This window comes from Nematolebias whitei, chromosome 13 (genome assembly GCF_014905685.2).
Source record: "Nematolebias whitei isolate Nwh7 chromosome 13, NemWhi1, whole genome shotgun sequence".
NCBI lineage: Eukaryota > Metazoa > Chordata > Actinopteri > Cyprinodontiformes > Rivulidae > Nematolebias > Nematolebias whitei.
The window spans coordinates 13056896-13075255 of NC_056510.1; the positions used below are offsets into that span (position 1 = coordinate 13056896).

General features: G+C 35.9%; 1 protein-coding gene across 1 annotated transcript in view; it reads left to right on the forward strand.

Annotated features, from left to right (window-relative positions):
- The window catches only part of lrp1bb (low density lipoprotein receptor-related protein 1Bb), a 235325-nt gene that overhangs the window by 100026 nt on the left and 116939 nt on the right, over positions 1-18360 (forward strand). The window contains exons 12-20 of the mRNA XM_037686113.1: positions 2594-2813; positions 3371-3560; positions 6115-6237; positions 6586-6729; positions 8816-8941; positions 9611-9724; positions 16495-16575; positions 16697-16867; positions 17719-17901. Of these exons, the coding sequence (XP_037542041.1) occupies positions 2594-2813; positions 3371-3560; positions 6115-6237; positions 6586-6729; positions 8816-8941; positions 9611-9724; positions 16495-16575; positions 16697-16867; positions 17719-17901 (1352 nt within the window). The remainder of the gene's footprint in view (positions 1-2593; positions 2814-3370; positions 3561-6114; positions 6238-6585; positions 6730-8815; positions 8942-9610; positions 9725-16494; positions 16576-16696; positions 16868-17718; positions 17902-18360) is intronic.

Below are 18360 nucleotides of genomic sequence, written 5' to 3' on the forward strand. Positions count from 1 at the left end.
TCTCTTCAAGAATAATTATTCATTCATATTTACATATTTATTTAATATTTAGTTGTATTTTCATGGTGAACTTTGTACCTATGTGCAATTGTACCTAATATGTTGTGATTTTAACAGCATCACATCTTTCAAATTCAACAGACAAATGCATCCACAAATACCCAAGATGCAGTGCTTTGCATGGTTGTGCTTTTCATCATTATTCATGATGATTACCAGACAGTGTACTATGCTGGCTTTAGATTGACAAAGTTCCTTTTATTCTCCTTTTTTGTTATATTTGAATTGCCTCATTCGTGTTTGATAAGTGTTCATCATAAGCGTTCATTTGAAGGAGTCGTTGACTCAAATCCCTTGCTATTTTCCTTGCGCTTAGATATGCACAACATGCGAACAAAGAAATCAATGGTTTGTGAATACCTACTGAATTATAGAAAATTGGTGAAAAAACATATATCTGAAGCACATGTCTAAGTATCTCTTTAATTTTGACTGGTTTTGTTATATGAGTGTTAACGCGCTACTTTGCTTTAGGCTTTTCTCTCTCTGCTTTGTAGTGGTAATTTATAAAAGGAAATAAAAGCCACCAAGACATACAGTAGGATATATACAGTAGTCCATCGTTCATCATGGGTGATTTGTATCCTGAAGCCCTGTGATAAGTGAAAAACTGCAAAGTTGGAATACTATGAATATATATATATATATATATATATATATATATGTATATGTGTATATGTGTATATGTATATACTGTATACACATACACACTGGTATATTACATTTATTAAGAAAAAAAAATCACAAAGTATATTGCAACTTTATTAAAAGCAAAACAAATGGACAAACAAAAAAAAAAACAAACACAAACAGTTTAAAGCTGATTACATTGTTCCTCTTCTTTCTGTTGTTTGCTTTTAAATCGGCAACATTATTGCTTCAACGATTCATATTTGAGCTTGCATATATTAAGCTTTATTGATATATATATATATATATATATATATATATATATATACATGGATTATTTTCAGGTGTTAAATTTAGTCTCTATTCAGATCAGTGAAAGTAAAATTACAAATTAAATGCATTTTGTTCTTCTGGTGTGGTTTATGTCAGTGCGTAGGCATTAGTTATTGTGTGTGTGTGTGTGAAAAGTGTGGGTATTAATAATTCATTAGGTCATGCTGACGACTTAGAGACAGAGACTCTTCATTCACCTCCCTGTCCTTCTCTGTTTCATCTTTCCTGAGCCAGCCCTCTACCACGATGAGAAACAGGGGGCTTGCGGCTCAGTCGGCAACACTTAAATAAAGCAAATCTCCTGGGAATGGCTACTACAGAGAAGATCTCATCAACTTATTCATCTGGTCATGTTTCATATACCTCTGGCTAATTCAGAGATGTAGTTTCAACATATTCATTGAACATTAACATGCTTATTTATAAAATATATATATATATATTTTTTTTTAATATACACAACATTAAAAGCCACTTAGTCAAAAACTATTATGACACAAAAGGTTGAATATTACAGTGTAAGTTTTAAACAATCTTTTACTCTTTTTATTTTTATTTTTGATTATCTAAATTACATTGAACAATGTGCTGTGTGTATTAGAATCTGAATCAGAATGATTTTTATTGTCATTGCACAAGAAGTGTTCCTGTTACATTAACATACGTTACTAAATTAACAATAAATATATCTGGAAACTACTGGAATATTTTTGTAAAGTATTTAAAACCGCAACATTTGACATAGCTCATGCTGCCTTTTTATCAGTAAAAGTATTACATAATACATGTTGATGGTCTGAAATCGCATTTTTTTTTTTTTATTTTTTTTTTTTTTATTTACAATGGGCTGGGCATTCAAGAAAATGAGTGCTACGTATATTATTTATTTTATTTACATTTATTTATTTACGTATATAATTATTTATTCATTTATTTATTTATGTTTGCATGCATGGTGTCAATGAGTGAGTGAGCATGGATGTTATATATATATATATATATATGTTTGTGCCTAACATTAAGGACTTTTTATATGCAAACAAATAGTGGAAAATGTTAATTTTATGAAATATAGTACAATATGTTTTAAACAGCGCTGTACATCTTTTTTTTTTTTAAACAATGTGTCTTTAACTACAAGATACAGTATGTCCTTTATGAAGACATTTTGTTAAAACGTAGCACAATAAAATCCTTATATTTTGTCCACAGGCACACAAAACAAAATCTGAAGACACATTTCATACTGACATAAAACAGATTTTTATGAGAGAAGCTTGCAAAAAAGAATGTTGTCACATCTGTATTGATTGATAAGAAATAAAAGCAGATGGGAGGCAGGTGGAGGCAACAGCAAGCACAATTTTCTATCAGCATGTCAGAGATAAATGAGAAGCAAAAATACCCGTCGGACTTAGAATATATGAAGTGATCAATGTTCAGAGTGAAAGCTGATGATGCTGCTGCACTCCTGCATGACATGATGCAGCTAAATTAAAGGTGATGACTCATGTTTCTATATTAGAGTAATAACCACTCTTCTGTCTGTGTCCATCTCTCTGTATGACAGCTGGATGTACTGGACAGACTGGGAAGAAGATGAAGTCAATGACAGCATAGGGCGGATAGAAAAGGCCTGGATGGATGGATCCAATCGACGTATTTTTGTCACCTCCAACATGCTGTGGCCCAACGGTCTGACACTGGACCATAGTACCAGTACTATGTACTGGTGTGATGCCTACTATGATCACATTGAGAAAATTAATCTGAATGGAACAGGAAGAATGGTACATTTATTATGTTTTTATGTTCAATGTTATAATGTATACTGTTTTCTCTTTATTGGTCAAATAGACGATTGATGGTTGTGCTTAGTTAATAACTGGGTTAATAAAAACCTCAATCTCATACACGCAAGCAATGATTTAAAATGGTATTTGAGTCCAATCTTGCTTTCAAAACTTTATTAGTTATAATGTTATTCTTTAAAGCAGAGATAAAAAAATAGTGCATCCTTCTTAACAATTGCCAACAGAATACTCCTTCTTTTACTGCTCCTGCTGACTTCAGTTAAACTGGCACATTAATGGTAATGAATTATTTGTAAGTGATCTCTCAGTCATTGCCAAGATTCTATCAAACATTATTACAAGCAGACAGTTATGCCTAGATACATTTGCACAAAGAAATTAAATGGCATTCATCATGCCCTGAATACTATCTAAGCCCATATTCAAACAGTTACAGTCTTCTTTGAGATGATTGAGTATTTCTGTTGCTGCTGGTGTCCCATCTGCATTTCTCCTAATCCTTTGATTGTATTGCATGTTGTTTAATGTTGTAGGTGGTGTACAAGGGAAAAGAGCTGAACCATCCTTTTGGAATCTCTCATTATCGTAATTTTATCTTTTGGACGGAATACATGAACGCTTCCGTTTTCCAGCTGGACTTGTCCACAGGCGATGTCACTCTGCTGCGGAGCGAGAGACCACCTCTGTTTGGCTTGCGTGTCTACGATGCACAGAGTCAGCAAGGTTGGCTGCTTTCCCTTCATTTAGTGGTTTTCCAGCGCTGCTGAATCGTGAATCAGTTCTTTAACAGAGAAAGTGGGTGTTTTGCACTGGAAATAGGACCTCTCTGTGCTGAGTGTCTAGAAGCATGCCTCCTACTTGCATTGCAGTTAGTGAAGAGCCAGTTTGTCTTCCATTTCATGGGGTACATTAACAAGCAGTGACAGTGACTTTCAGATCACTTAGTGGTTTGAGTTTCACACTGTATGGACCAAGTACATCAGTTGATCAAGATGTACAGAGCTCCGTCTTACTCTTAGTTTTATTCAGTCAGGAAACCTTGCAGTCAGTCTATAATGCACTGAGCACCTTCCATTTTACTTAAGATATGCAGAGTTAAAGTGCATTATGACCACTTTGCATCAAATTCAGTATATGCATGTATACTCCCCTTTACAATGATTGCAACAATCAGGGAAATTTATTTATTTGTGCTTTATGTTGAAAAAAAATGTGTTTGACATCAAAATTATTTTAAAACAAAATATAAATATTTTAGATTTTATTAATTTTCAGGCATTTCAGAGACAACTATCACAGCTGTGACAGTATTGTTTGTCATGCAATTTAAGAGTCACTATTAGTAATATAAAATAGAAATGCTTAGATATTATAATGTCTTGTATTAACTATATCATAATGTCTAGATCTGTATTTATTTATGTTTGTGTGTATTTATTTATTTATGTATTTATTTATTCATTTAAATATGTATATATGCATGTATGTATTTCTTTGTTTATTTTTGTATTTGCTATTTGTGTATGAATTATTAATTTACTTATTTGTTTTCACTTGTTTATTGTTTTTTTGTTGGTGGTGGTGTTTTAATCACAGCTTTATTTTCAGTATAAAAAAAACAAACATGTTTAGATCTCATCTGAGGCTATGCATTATGATGGGCATTTTATTAAAAACTCTATTAGTGTGCAGACGTTTTGGTGAAATAAAGCGTGACTTATTCTGTCTTTAAGTCAGAGCCATAAAAAGAAAGTAGATAACCCAAATCCTCAAACTTAACCCCCCCCCCCCCCCCCTGCCTACAAGCAGGTAATGTTCAAGATTCAGGCAGTGTGCAAAATTTACATTGCATAAACATTGTCAAATTTAATTTGCACAAGTAACAAAACACAAACATTTATTATTACATTGAGTAATAAAAGTCTGCATGAGGATGAAGTACATAAAACACCGCTTTTGTGCCTAGGAGGTTTTCATAAGGACCTGTATTTGTGTGTTGAGGGAGCACCTACAACTCTGTAAAAAAAAAAAAAAAAAAAAAAAAAAAAAAAACAGCATTCATAATTAAACAACATAGCTTAAAGTCTTAAACAAATAAATATCTGGAAGCCATAGATGTAACGGATATGAAGAGAAAAAAAAATACAAAACTTGATATATAATCAGTGAACTGTGGAGTTAAACAAAGAATGATTTTAAATAACTAATAAAAACAAATAGTCAGTTATCTTCCTCAGCCATGTTAGAAAACAGTGACAATAAGTCTGGAATGAATGAATACACTGTTTTGTCTCTGATTTCTTGATAAGTTTGCTTCTGTCCTAAATGAGTAGAATCGCAGGCGCATCACAGTCCCTGCTTTGATGCAACAGGAGTATCTTGTGCTGTGAGAATAGAAACCAGTTTATTATCCTTCTGCAATAAGTGATGATCGATTCATGCTGTTATAATGCTGAAAAGAACAGATAGACAACAAAACGGATATTGCTGTCACCAAACAGCTTCACTCTCCATGATAGGAGGTACTTCTAAATTATTTCATAAAAAGAATATATATATATATATATATATATATATTTAAAAACATACCATGCTGAATGCAGGGGGAGGAGAGAGAGACATTTTTGCAAAAACGTGTCACGGGTGTACGCTCTTGTTGCAACCACAAAATATTTAGTCAACATTTCATCTAAGATCATTAAAGTTTTTATAGTTTATTTAGGCACATTAGGCACATAAAGTCAACGCTTGGTTCCAGCATCCTGATTTAAGCTATGCAAGTGTGGTTGCTGGACATTTCCCTTTTGTTTGTCATTGAATAGATTAATTGGTTGTTGGGTTCTGTTAGTATTACTGATTGGCTCTAACAAAACACAAAGCTTTATCTCATTGGCTCAGGCACTGCTTTTAGGTTATGTATTAAATGAATGTGACAAAGTGCCACATGACTAAACTTTATATGTCCCTTTTTTTCTATTAAAAACTGACAGTTCTGTCTAAAAAAAGACAAATTATCCCTCACAGAAAGATAAAAATGTCAAATGCATTTTACCAGTGGCATTCCTCATATTTCATTTGGTGTAGGGCACATTCATGGCAGGTCAAAGTAAGGCAGCAAATGAACTTTGTCTCAAAAAAGGGATTTATTTTGAGTGGATTAAAGAGGCTAAAGGTCATTAAATGGACAAAGCAACACAGTCCTAATGTGCTTAAACTGGACTTGGAAATGATAAAACTAAAGACAACACCTTACTAGATTTGCAATCTATTTTCTCAGGTGAAAATGCGTGCAGCTTGAATTATGGAGGCTGTGGTACCCTTTGCCTTGCCATCCCAGGAGGCAGAGTGTGTGCCTGCGCTGACAACCAAGTTCTAGAGAAGAACAATGTCACCTGTGCAGGTAGGAGGACATAATGAATCAGACTGAACAGGAGGGCCAAGATCATCCTCTGCTACTCTCATGCTGGCTTTATCCTTTGGGATAAAGTTCAAGATTTTTTTTTTTTTTCCATATGTAAATTTGCTAATAAATAGATAATGGTGGAAAATTATCCCAGCAGACCTCCAGTTATATGAACCAAATCCCAGTTGTTTCACACGTTGTGAGGTTATGGGACATAATTAACATGATTTGACTGCTATTATAGCTATGTCAATAATTTCCCCAAAAGTCATACCTCATAAAGACTCCCTTGATAAAGGGAACATTTGAGACTTTTTTTTTTTTTCCTTCTTCTTTTTTCTTCAGAAGCTTCCAGCACAGGTTTGGAGCCACCACGTTGTAAAAGTGATGAGTTCCAGTGTCACAATCATCGCTGCATACGGGCCTTGTGGAAGTGTGACGGCGATGATGATTGTCTGGATGGAAGTGATGAGGAGAGCCACAGCTGCTGTGAGGATCTTGATTAGTCTGCAGGCAATGTACTGCATAACACAGCCATGTGAACACTGAACGAGTCAGTACTCTTGTAGGCATCCTCCGTGCCCCAAGCAAGAAAACTCCAAGCTTTTACATGTAGTTCTCTTGTGCTGTCATTATCTGTGTTCCTAAATGTCATTAGAGTAGATATGCTGAATGTGCTGCTGTTTAATTTTTGTGTTTTTTGAAAAAGTGGATTCTCTCTAAGACAAATTACTTGGACAAGCTGGATTGTTGGATGTTTTTGCATAAATGAGAAGCAACAACATAATCATCTTCAAGAAATAATGGGTATTGGAAACAGTATACATATACAAATACAAAGTAGTTATCCACACTGCAGGAAAACAATGCACAGTAATCGTTTTATGCTTATCTGAGTGGGTATTTGAACATCTAGATAGCTTGTAAGAGTAAATTAAGTAACAATTCAATGTGTTAAATAGTTTAGAAATTGTGTTCCATCTTTCTAAAACAAGCAAACTGTCTCCTTACAGCTAGTTAACTACAATTAAATCTGATAGGATGGAAACAATGTTTGTGACAGGAAACCAGACAATTACAAAACTAATTTGTTCAAAACTCTGGTCACAGCACACTCTTACACTGTCTGACACCAAGATCTTGATGTTTCTCAGCCGAACACGAAAAATCCCATTTTTAGAAATTAAGATGCCACTTGCTGTGTGAAGGATGCACAAAAGATTGCAAATTAATTTAGTGCAACTAAGAAACGGCAAAAAGAATAATGACACTGAGTGCTCATTATCTAATTAGACCTCATTTCAAGGCTTAAATACTAAGAGGTTTGGCTTTTGGTTTTACTAACACACACACATAAACAGCAAGTGATTTGCTTACACACGCAACTATATACCGTGCCGTTTATATATGTGCCATTTATATATGGTGGCACAGTTGGTAGAGCGGCCACCTCTCAGCAAGAAGGTCATCAGATTGAATTCTGGCAGGGTGGCCTTTCTGTGTGGAGTTTGCATGTTCTCTCTGTGCATTCATGGGTTTTCTCAAGGAACTCCAGTTTCCTCCCACGGATCAAAAACATACGTTAGGCTGATTGGTAACTCTAAGTGTCCCTAGGTGTGAGTGAGAGTGAATGGTTGTTTGTCTCATTTGTCTCTATGTGTCCCTATGATGGACTTGCAACATGTCCAGGGTGTCCCCAGCCTCTCGCACAGTGACTGATGGATATAGGCACCAGAAACCCCCGTGACCTGAAAAGGAAGAAGCGGGTAAAAGATAATGGATGGATGGATGTACTTATATAGCACCTTTCTGTCTAATCACTATGCCCAAAGTGCTTTACAACACAATCTGTGCCCTCATTTACGATCCATACACATTCATGCAGCAAGGGGGAGTGGTGGCACAGAGGTTAGAGAATGTGGGTCTGTGATCAGAAGATCGCCGGTTCAAGCCCCGGTACCGACAACATCAAAAATGTGGGTGGGGTAGGTGAAGCACTCGCACCTGCCCCCACCCTCATTCGACCCACACTGGACCCCTGAGCAAGGCCCTCAACCCCCATATGCTCCCTAAACAGGTCTCTCTTGAAAATGAGTTCTCGTGGCTCAATGAGATTACCTGTATAAATAAAGGGTAAATACAATTAAAAAAGTATGATATCTAGTATATCTCTACAAAGTTAATTGAACAAATCGACGACCGCTCCAACCACTCAGCCACAGCTACCCCCCCCCCCCCGTGTGTGTGTGGGGGGTGTCTGTGTGCTTTATAATTTTTCCCCAGAATTTCCTTAAAACGATTTCTTATATTTGTAACGTCTAATTACGACCAACTGCATAATGTCAATTAGAGTACTTTGCTCTGATTTTTTGACATGTAGTTGAATATTGAAACAAATAAATAAATAAATAAATATCAGAGCAACAATACATTTACAAGGATAATCAAAATAATTTTTTTTAATCTTTTTTTTTATATTATTATTATTTTACTCATCACTATATTTAGTCCTCTTGATTTATGTGTACTCTTGTGAGGTCACCACTGTCTGACTCTGCTGTTTGAACTTTTTCAGACAATCACACATGTCCCACTGATCAGTTCAAATGTAGCAGCAATCGCTGCATTCCCAAAAGATGGCTCTGTGATGGAACAAATGACTGTGGGAACAATGAGGATGAGTCCAACATTACTTGCTCAGGTATGAACTTAATCATACTACTATTTGTAGTTTTACTAGCTCCTTGATACTTCTCTTATCCTTGTATAATATACAGTATATTGTTTATCTTTGCTCACTAGCTGATTAAGGTGCATAATGCTCTCTTACCTTTAACGTGAGCTTTTTAATTGATCTAAGCTCTTTGGGCAATATACCGTAGATTGTGGAAATTAATCAGTCTTATCTTACAAAAATGTGAAAATATTTTTGATGTATTTTTTTTTATATATAAATTGGTCTCACCTGGTCTGTCGGGGACACCCAAAGTGGATCACACTGCCCTCGTGTCCTCAGTGGTTCCTCTCAGGAGCTTTTTATCTGTATAGGATCAATCAATGTGCATTAGCCAGTGAATGATGAATGTTTGCTCACTGGAAGATTGACATGCATATCCAACATCAGCAGGACATTACTCGTGCGCTGTCATGCGCATGACCACCGGCATGTGACTGACGGCTCATCAAGCAACAGCACATTTCCCACGGCCATTATACCCACTGTGCTGTATGTGATTGAGTGATAAAGAGTTTGCACAGGCCAGACATTGACATTTTTGGTGATCTGCAGAGCATTCGATGTTGTTGTGCAGTCTTGCATTGACTTATGCAGCTGTGATTGAATTAGGTGGCCACTTGTCTTGTTTCTCAGCCCGGCCCTGTCAAGACGACCAGTTCTCCTGCCAGAATGGACGTTGCATACCTCGAGGCTGGAGCTGCGATCGGGAGGACGACTGTGGGGACAAGTCTGATGAAATATCATGCAGTAAGTTTCAAGACTATTTAGGAATTGACATTGAAATGTCATGGTGTGGACATAAACACAACTATTTGTAGCTTAAGTGTAATGGTAAACTGGTCACAATTTAAAATGTCGTGCCCTGTGTAGTTATATTTACAGCCACAGTAAGAAACCTGTTGTCCATACAACAAAGCCATATATTCACTTCACTGACTGAATGGCTGTGTCATCAGTGGGTGAGGTGTCAAAACTCGTTTTACATTCTGCACTTGAAACACTCAGAATGTGACTGCATAATTCATGGCTGGGCCAGAAACTTGTCCATATTTTTTACAGTTTCTGCTCAAAGATTTAACACTATATGTGATCTTTAATTGAAAGAGGAAATGTATGTTGGGGAGCACTCCACTGAGTAATTTGATATGAGGCTATTATTTTTTCACTTAACTTTAAGCACACACAATAAAAATGACAATGACAGCAGTGAGACAATACAAATATATTATATATATATATATATATATATATTTTTTTTTAATTTATTTATTTATTTTTATTTATTTATTTATTTTTCATCATGAGGTCTACTGTATTGTACTACAGTTTTAAAACACCTCTAATTAATGCCCACTGTCATAAGAAATGGGCATTTTTTTGTGTCTGTATGCGAGTGTGTGTATGTGTTAAGATGTGTGTGTTTATTTATATGTATTTTATCAAATTAACTCATAAACCTCTGAATGAGTTTTAAAATTCTCAGAAAGTAATCATGCTGTGAACATCTGCAACTGATTAACTTTTTGTGTCAACCCATGTCGAGATAAATGCCATAAATAATTGAACTTATAAGTATTATAACTGATTCAGATTTATTAATAATTAGCTAAATGTTGGTGTGAAAAAATCTTAGTCATCCCCAAAACCCATTCCGAGTCATAAAAGGGTCACACAAAATCTTTGTTTAAACTGTGGTATGCAAGGCGATGAGTGACATGTATTTCTTAAAGAAAAGCTACTTTTATTTCTTTCCATTTTGTCTTTAAAGAGCTATCCTTTTATGTAAACTTCTAAAATGTGCTTGACTGATAGTTGTCCAGGCTTTTTCAAGGTATTCTAAAAATTAATAATTGACATTTGATTGCTTTTTCTGTTCATTTATGATCAGACCTTGCACATGACTATTTCAGTACATATTGTGCCTAGAATAAGAATAGTGAATAAATAGAGGACAAAAGAAATTCATTACATTTTGTATTTTAGCTGATATTATGAAAAAATGCTTTGAAGAATCTTTGGCCTAAAGAACAAGTTTTCGGAGAATATTGAATTGCCAACAAAGTATGAAGAAATGAGAGATGGTCAGAGACTTTTGCAAAATAAAGCAAAATTAAAAAAACAAACAAACAAAACAAGCACATATGTTAATTATTTTCTTCTTCTTCTTTTCAAGAAATGCAATAATTAACAACTAACAGTATTGTTAAACAGAATAGGCAAATGATAATTCTGTTTAAATGCCCTCATAATCTCTGGATGAATTAGCTATACGGTGAAATTGCATTTGGGTACATTTATTTTTGGACAGACATTTATCATGATGCTTCCCTGAGCTTGGCACTTTGCCAGCTCCAAAATGGATTACCATGAAAGCTGGTAGAGATGTTGATTCCAACTAGAGGATGATTTATGCTTATTTTGTGATGGCTCATCTTTATTTATAGTGCCAACCTAACAGCATTCACACCAGCCTCAGTTTTACTGTAGACCCTTAGTAAATTAAAGCATGCGGTGCGTTGAACTCATTGCAGTGCACAATACACGGAGATGCAGGTACAGTAACTCACTTTTAATAAGTGCTTTTACAGAAATAGGGTTTAGGACTATGGTGTTGCATCATGTGGACTCAATTTAGAACAGTAAACCGTTAAACATTCAGTTCCTGAATGAATTTTGAGCAAAATGTGACCTGTTCCATTTCTCCATTGAAATCACTCCTGCCAGTTTCTGTTGACTTTTTGGGACCAAAAAAAAAAAGTCTTACAGTTACTCAAACTCTAGTCCAATTCACCTGAAATTTAGTCAAAAAGGAGTATTAGTGAAATTTATGTGAATGAGTTTTATTTTATTTTTCTTATTGGAGCTAAAGAGTAAAACTAATAAACTTGTGATGCATACATTATTTTATGTTTATATGTTTAGTAGCCACAAAAAGCAAACTGTCATTGTCTCTGGAAGATTACAGGCTATTGATTAGCATAAGGTCTGTTTGTTTATAACTTTGTGCTAAATCATGACAGTCCTGGTAGACTAATTTGGTTATTAATTAAATGAGCTGGTAAAGCCTGTGCTTGTGGGTGCAATTTTGAATTTCACCTGCAGATCTGGCCTAACATATCGGGGCCTCAGAGTTCATTAATGCCCAGATGTGCTTTTGAAATGTATTGAAATAAAATGTTACTTAAAGCTGATTATCTGTTACTGAATACTTTGATTTTATAAGTGGCTTCAGATGTTATCAGCCCATTAAATGGACATTATTGTCCCTCCTACCTCCTAGCAGTTTTAAAGTTATGTTTGTATCACTGATAATATGCAGTGTCGCACGCAGGTAAAACAGGAAGTGTTGTTGTTGTTTTTTTTTTTTTTTGTCAGCTTTATGTGACCCTGTTCCTAAACTTAACCCCCTTACCCTTTACTCTGAATCACGTGAGCCTATCATCAACGCTAACAATGCTAACAACGCTAATGATGCTAACAACATACCTTTAAACCCAGGTCAAACTCAGGTCTCGCTTGTAAATGAGTCCTCAAGGCTCAATGGGATTAACCTGTCTAAATAAAGGTTGAATGAAAAAACAAACAAACAAAAAACACTAGGAGGTACAGTAGGGGCAGTCTGAACGTGAGCTGTGTAAAGAGAACATGTTCTCACAATAGTGAACTATCCCTAAGTAATTCATCTCTAGTGAAAATATCTTGGCTAAGGTTAGTGAGGTAAAAGGGGCAGTGATTTTGATATATATATATAAAATATATATATATATATATATATATATATATATATATGAACATAAAGGGGGGGGGGGGGGGGGGAGCATAAGCCGCTATGACCTGAGGTTTGTGGAGTTATTTTCAAAATGTATTTAACCATTTATTATGTGAGAGAGAGTGGGGCTGTGAAAGATGTGTTCAGCAGTGAGGTTGAACTATTTGAATTTAGCAGCCTACATTTAAATGATGAAGGAGACGGTTTTAAGATTCCCTTTAATCACTATTTGTATTAAATCAGCCTTTAACGGTGATTGATGTTTGCCAAGTGCTGTATCTCGTCAGCCTCCCTTTGTGTGTCCTAAGCTGCTTGAGTACGCAGTCACAAACAGCCAGGGTGTAAGCAGTAATTAAAGTTCATGCTCGGCTTCATTCAATCATAATCAAGCTGCACAGCAAAACATATTCTCTCCTATACTGTTGTCTGAGCTTCCTCAGGCATTACTTCTCCGCAGGCACGCTTCTGTGAAGCTCTGGCAGCTCACTTAGCTTCAGTGGAGCTTCTGTGGGTTTTGGAACACCTGAAGCTCTGTGGTGGCTGCCGTAGAGATTGATGTTAATTTGGATTTTGTTTGTCAGTAGTTTAGTACTTGTCACACATTGTCTTCTGTTGGACTGTCTTTTCTCTTGATGCCATCATTATTTATAGATGCCGGTGTTTCATTTTTAGCTCTGCACACTGTTTACTCGAAACCCTCATTATTTATGCATGCTCACGCTTCATTCTTAACAAATGTTAAATTCCAGGCAGCCGTGTGCTGTCAGCGAGACCTACGACCTTTGAGGGAAATACAGCCTGCTGTAAATGACACTTATATGATAATGATTTAAAATAACTCCTCGACAGTACCAAAGGTATTCCATACAGCTGCAGCAACAAATCAGTTCAAATGAAGACTCACATTTCATACAGAAGTCAATAAAGCTTCAGGCATTCGGTATATTCTATACCAAAACTAGGCTGGTATGTGATGGGAATATAAATGTCAGTCTTGTCAATGTCATCAGCACCTGAACCCCATCCCTTCCACTTCATCCACCCCCCCACCCCCCCAATATGAATGAAAAATAAAAAGTAATTTTTTTTTTTCTTCTATAACTACTACAACACAGGAAACAAATACTGAAGCTTTTAAATAGGCCATAACAGTTCACAAGATTTTCTGAATTAGATAATGGATGACAGCAGAGTTGAGCTATGACAGATTATATTAAAGAAATAAAAAATAATTGGGTAAGAAAAAAACATAGCACTGAATCCTTGCAGGGACACGTCACTCATGGTCTTTTATAAGAGTTTTAAACTAAAGTTATCTGATGATGAGAGAACAAAGTTATAAATGTCAAAAGGCAACGAGCAATATTGTGAGATCTTGCAAGATGTGATAGTGCTCAAAGGATATAATGGGCACAACTCATCAGCTACTACCACATATTTACTTCTAGCTGTGAAATTGACTTGGTGGTACGTGTACATCATAGTTTCATTAATGTTTCAAATTATATTTTGCTAACAACTAAACAGGGCTGACGCAAACAATCATTGCCAAACACCAAAGTCCATGCTCAACAATCCAGGTATAGAATCCAACAATGGTAAGTCAGGTCATCTGATGAAGCCCTTCGGATGGAGGGCGAAACGTCTCAGCACAAAAATGAAACCATCCAAATGACCTGACTAAACATTGTTGGAATTATTACCAAAATTTTAAGAAAATAGTTCACATTGTGTACAGCTCAAATAATGTGTTGGAGATGACATTCAGCTACCATCATCAAATTTTAGCTCAATATGTCTAAAGCTGACTGAGGTAATGGAGTCTATGTCTTGGCTGATGCCAATGGCTCTGTTTTGATTTTGGGTGACAATAAAACTTAATCAGTTGTATATATACAACTAGTGAATGGTTTCTGAAAGTTTATTTAACATCCATCTAGTGGTTTATGATATATTTTATAAATAAGAGAAGGGAAGTTTGAGATTGTCATCATTATATGTTCTCATACAATGGCAAAAATAGTTACCTGCATTTAACCCATCACATGTGAGATACACCCAGCTGGAGCAGTGGGCAGCTATATAAGCACACAGGGAGCAAATGGGGATTGGGTATCTTGCCTAGAGACACCACGACATGTGGGAATGGCTGGGAGTCGAACCACGACTTTCTGGTCCCAAGTCGGCTGCCTTGCCTCTACCCCATCTTGGCCCCTAATAAACATGCAAAGGTAACATCAACAATTGATGCATGACATTTTTATCATTCCTGCTGCCCTTGGGACAAAAGGACCCACAATTCCTCCTTAAACCAGACATTACTTAATGCATAAGTGCATACAGTATGGGATAGACATAAGTCTGTAGTCCCCTTTGCTTGATGACATATTTTGCTAACAATGCTAACAAACACACATACATTCACACACTGATATAGCAGATGAATCTAAAACAAACTAAAAAAAGATACAGAACATTGAAAAAAGGGGTTGAAAACACTTTTATTCATAGACTTGATGCTCTATGTTTGAAATGAAACGATAAGCCATGATTGGTAGATGTTGTTTGAGTAAAGTTTGATTTTATGTTTCATGGTCAAGTGTGTTTTAAATCTAGTTTTGTGATTGGAGGCATTGAACGAGAGATGAAATGTGAAGTTGAACGTGTGGTGAATAAACTACAGTATCTCAAGTCTCCCCTGAGTACAAAACATTAATTAGAGGAGGAATTTCACAATATTCTTCACCTAAAACCAGGGCCACCAATTACAAAAAATATGGCAAGTATGTCCTGATCACAATTATTGGTGCAATTTAGACTCAAGAACTGAGCCACATTTTGCAGCTACTTTCAGCATAACAAAACAATGTTAAATAAATTGCATTTTTATTATTCATATATTTGTTATATGTAATTATTTTCATGTTTTTTTTTTTTTTTACAAATGCCCTCGGTGCTCAGAAATTAATAACTTTTTTTTTTCTTCCTAACCTAAATATGACCTTTCTAACATATTGGTGTGGCTGTTACAAATCTCTATCATTTGTTTTAGTTGCTTAGGCTTTATTAAAAATAACTAAAAGTGTTGAAGATGACATTTTAATGTGACTTAATAATTTGCTATGGGGCGGCATGGCGGCTCAGTTTTTATAGATGTTGTCTCTCACCAAGAAAGATGCCGGATCGAATCCCGGCCGAGGACCTTTCTGGGTGGAGTTTGCATGTTCTCTACATGCATGCATGGGTTGTCTCCGGGTACTCCAATTTCCTCCCACAGTTCAAAAACATACATGTTGGGTTGATTGGCAACTCTAAATTATCCCTAGATGTGAGTGAGAGAGTGAATGGTTGTTTGTCTCGTTTGTCTCTGTGTCCCTGTGATGGGCTGGAGACCTGTCCAGGGTGTACTCTGCCTCTCGCACAGTGACTGCTGGATGTGGGTACCATTGACCACCGCGACCCGGAAGTAAGAAGCGGGTTAAAGATAACGGATGGATGGATCCTTTGTTATGACTCAAGTTACATTACTGTCCACAGAGTAATATAAAACTATCATTTGTGTCCCTCATTAAGAAAACATTATTATTAGTATGAGAATAGTGTATGTTTTGCATGATTTTAATATCAAAACAAAATACTTTCTGCCAAAATATCTAGCTAAAAATGTCTGCCATAGAATAGTTACTTCATAGCTTATAATTTAACAATATTTGGATTAAACTTGAATTTGTTTACGTTTGTTTTTTAGCTTTTCCCACCTGCAGGCCCGTTACCGAATTCAGCTGCTCAAATGGACGGTGCATCAGTGTCAAGTGGCAATGTGATTCCGGTGAGAGCTTTTAACTCCTGAGAGAGTTTACGCATCAAAACAAAATTGCCAATTGACATCAGTTAAAGCACAGTTGAATGATCAAACTTTTGCATAAAAATATTTTAATCTATGTTTATAGATAACGACTGTGGCGATGGCAGTGACGAATTGGGCTGCATCCAGACCTGTTCTAAAAATCAGTTTCAGTGCACCAGTGGACGTTGTATCCCTGACCACTGGGCTTGTGACGGTGACAACGACTGTGGCGACTTCAGTGACGAGAACACAACCTGCCGAGGTGGATCTGCATGTAAGAATGTCTTATTAAAATGTTGTGGAATACGCACACATTGAGTCAGAAAAACACAAGGTACTTGGAACAACACAAGTTCTGATGAAACCGATAATTAAATATATAAAACCATTTTTTCATTGATGCACTGGTATCAATAAAGTCACAGAAGAATTGTATAGCAACACCTTTACAAGTACATAGATGCCTCTCTAGCTGCATTAGTATGTACCATAAAATATTTAATATTGTCTGTTTCTATTTGTGTAATACAAATAGTTTTTTTTTCTGATTCATTTGTGGAGAAAACATGACATGCTTCAATGCTGGGGAATGTTAACCTCATTATTTGTGTCATTTAATCTAATTATTACAAAAAGTTAATGAAAGGTCCCAGAAACTCACAGCTCACTTGCTTGTCAGTAGAATGTGAAGACAATTCATCAATCTTTTCCCTGAATTGAACCACGGGACTCTCAATTGTCTTTGTGGGTGACTCATCAGGTTGAGGAGACAGAATTGCCGGCTGTTGGGAAAATGGCTTTGTCTTGAAGAATGAAGCAAATGGTTCATGGTAGTATTAACATGAAATCAAAAGCAAAGAAAAAATATCCATCTCACAAGTATTTTATAAATGTGTACAAATGATCATTTACTAGTGTCTGAATGTGTTGCTGTTTGTGCTTAAACACTTGTGAAATAACGTATTTAAATCGTGTTGACCTTTACACTGTTAAATGGACCACTTTTAAATATGTTTATATTTGAAAACCAGTCTTTTAAGGACAGTCGATTATTGTTTTCTTCCAGGGAGGTGTGCTGTAGAATACGTCTGTAAAGCATTAATTGTTGAATTACTTCTGTTTCAGTGCTGCCGTCTGTCATTGAGTGCAGTGAGGATGAATTCCACTGTCTCGTTGATGGAACGTGCATCCCAGAACGCTGGAGATGCGATGGAGACAAGGATTGCGAGGATGGAAGTGATGAGAAAGATTGCGAGGGTACAAAAAGGATGTGTGACCCCAAAGCCAAGTTTACCTGCAAAGATACAGGTAGTGACTACAAAACTGAACCGCACACATGCGCGCGCACACACAAAGCAGTTAGCCTTTTGTTGATATGTTCCACAGGTGAAACTTAGTTGTTGCCTTTACTCGAACAGGAGGGTCATTTCGATCAACAGGAATTGACCAAATAGGAGATGTTTGGTACATTTCTTCTATATGACATGCAGATATTTTAAGCCAAATTTAACTTACATTACTTTTAGCTAACATTTATATTCCTGAAGAAAAATATGATCAATAGTTGCATATATACTGGTACACACAAAAATGCACATACTGTACTTAGGAAATTAAAAAATAAAAAAATAAATAGGATAAAACTTTAACAGCATATCCCTTGTTAAAACAAGTAATGTAAAATTAACAATGGAAGCATTCACCATCCTGAAAATCCTGCTGTGTGCAATTACAATAGTCAAGCAAAAAAAAAAAAAAAAACTATAA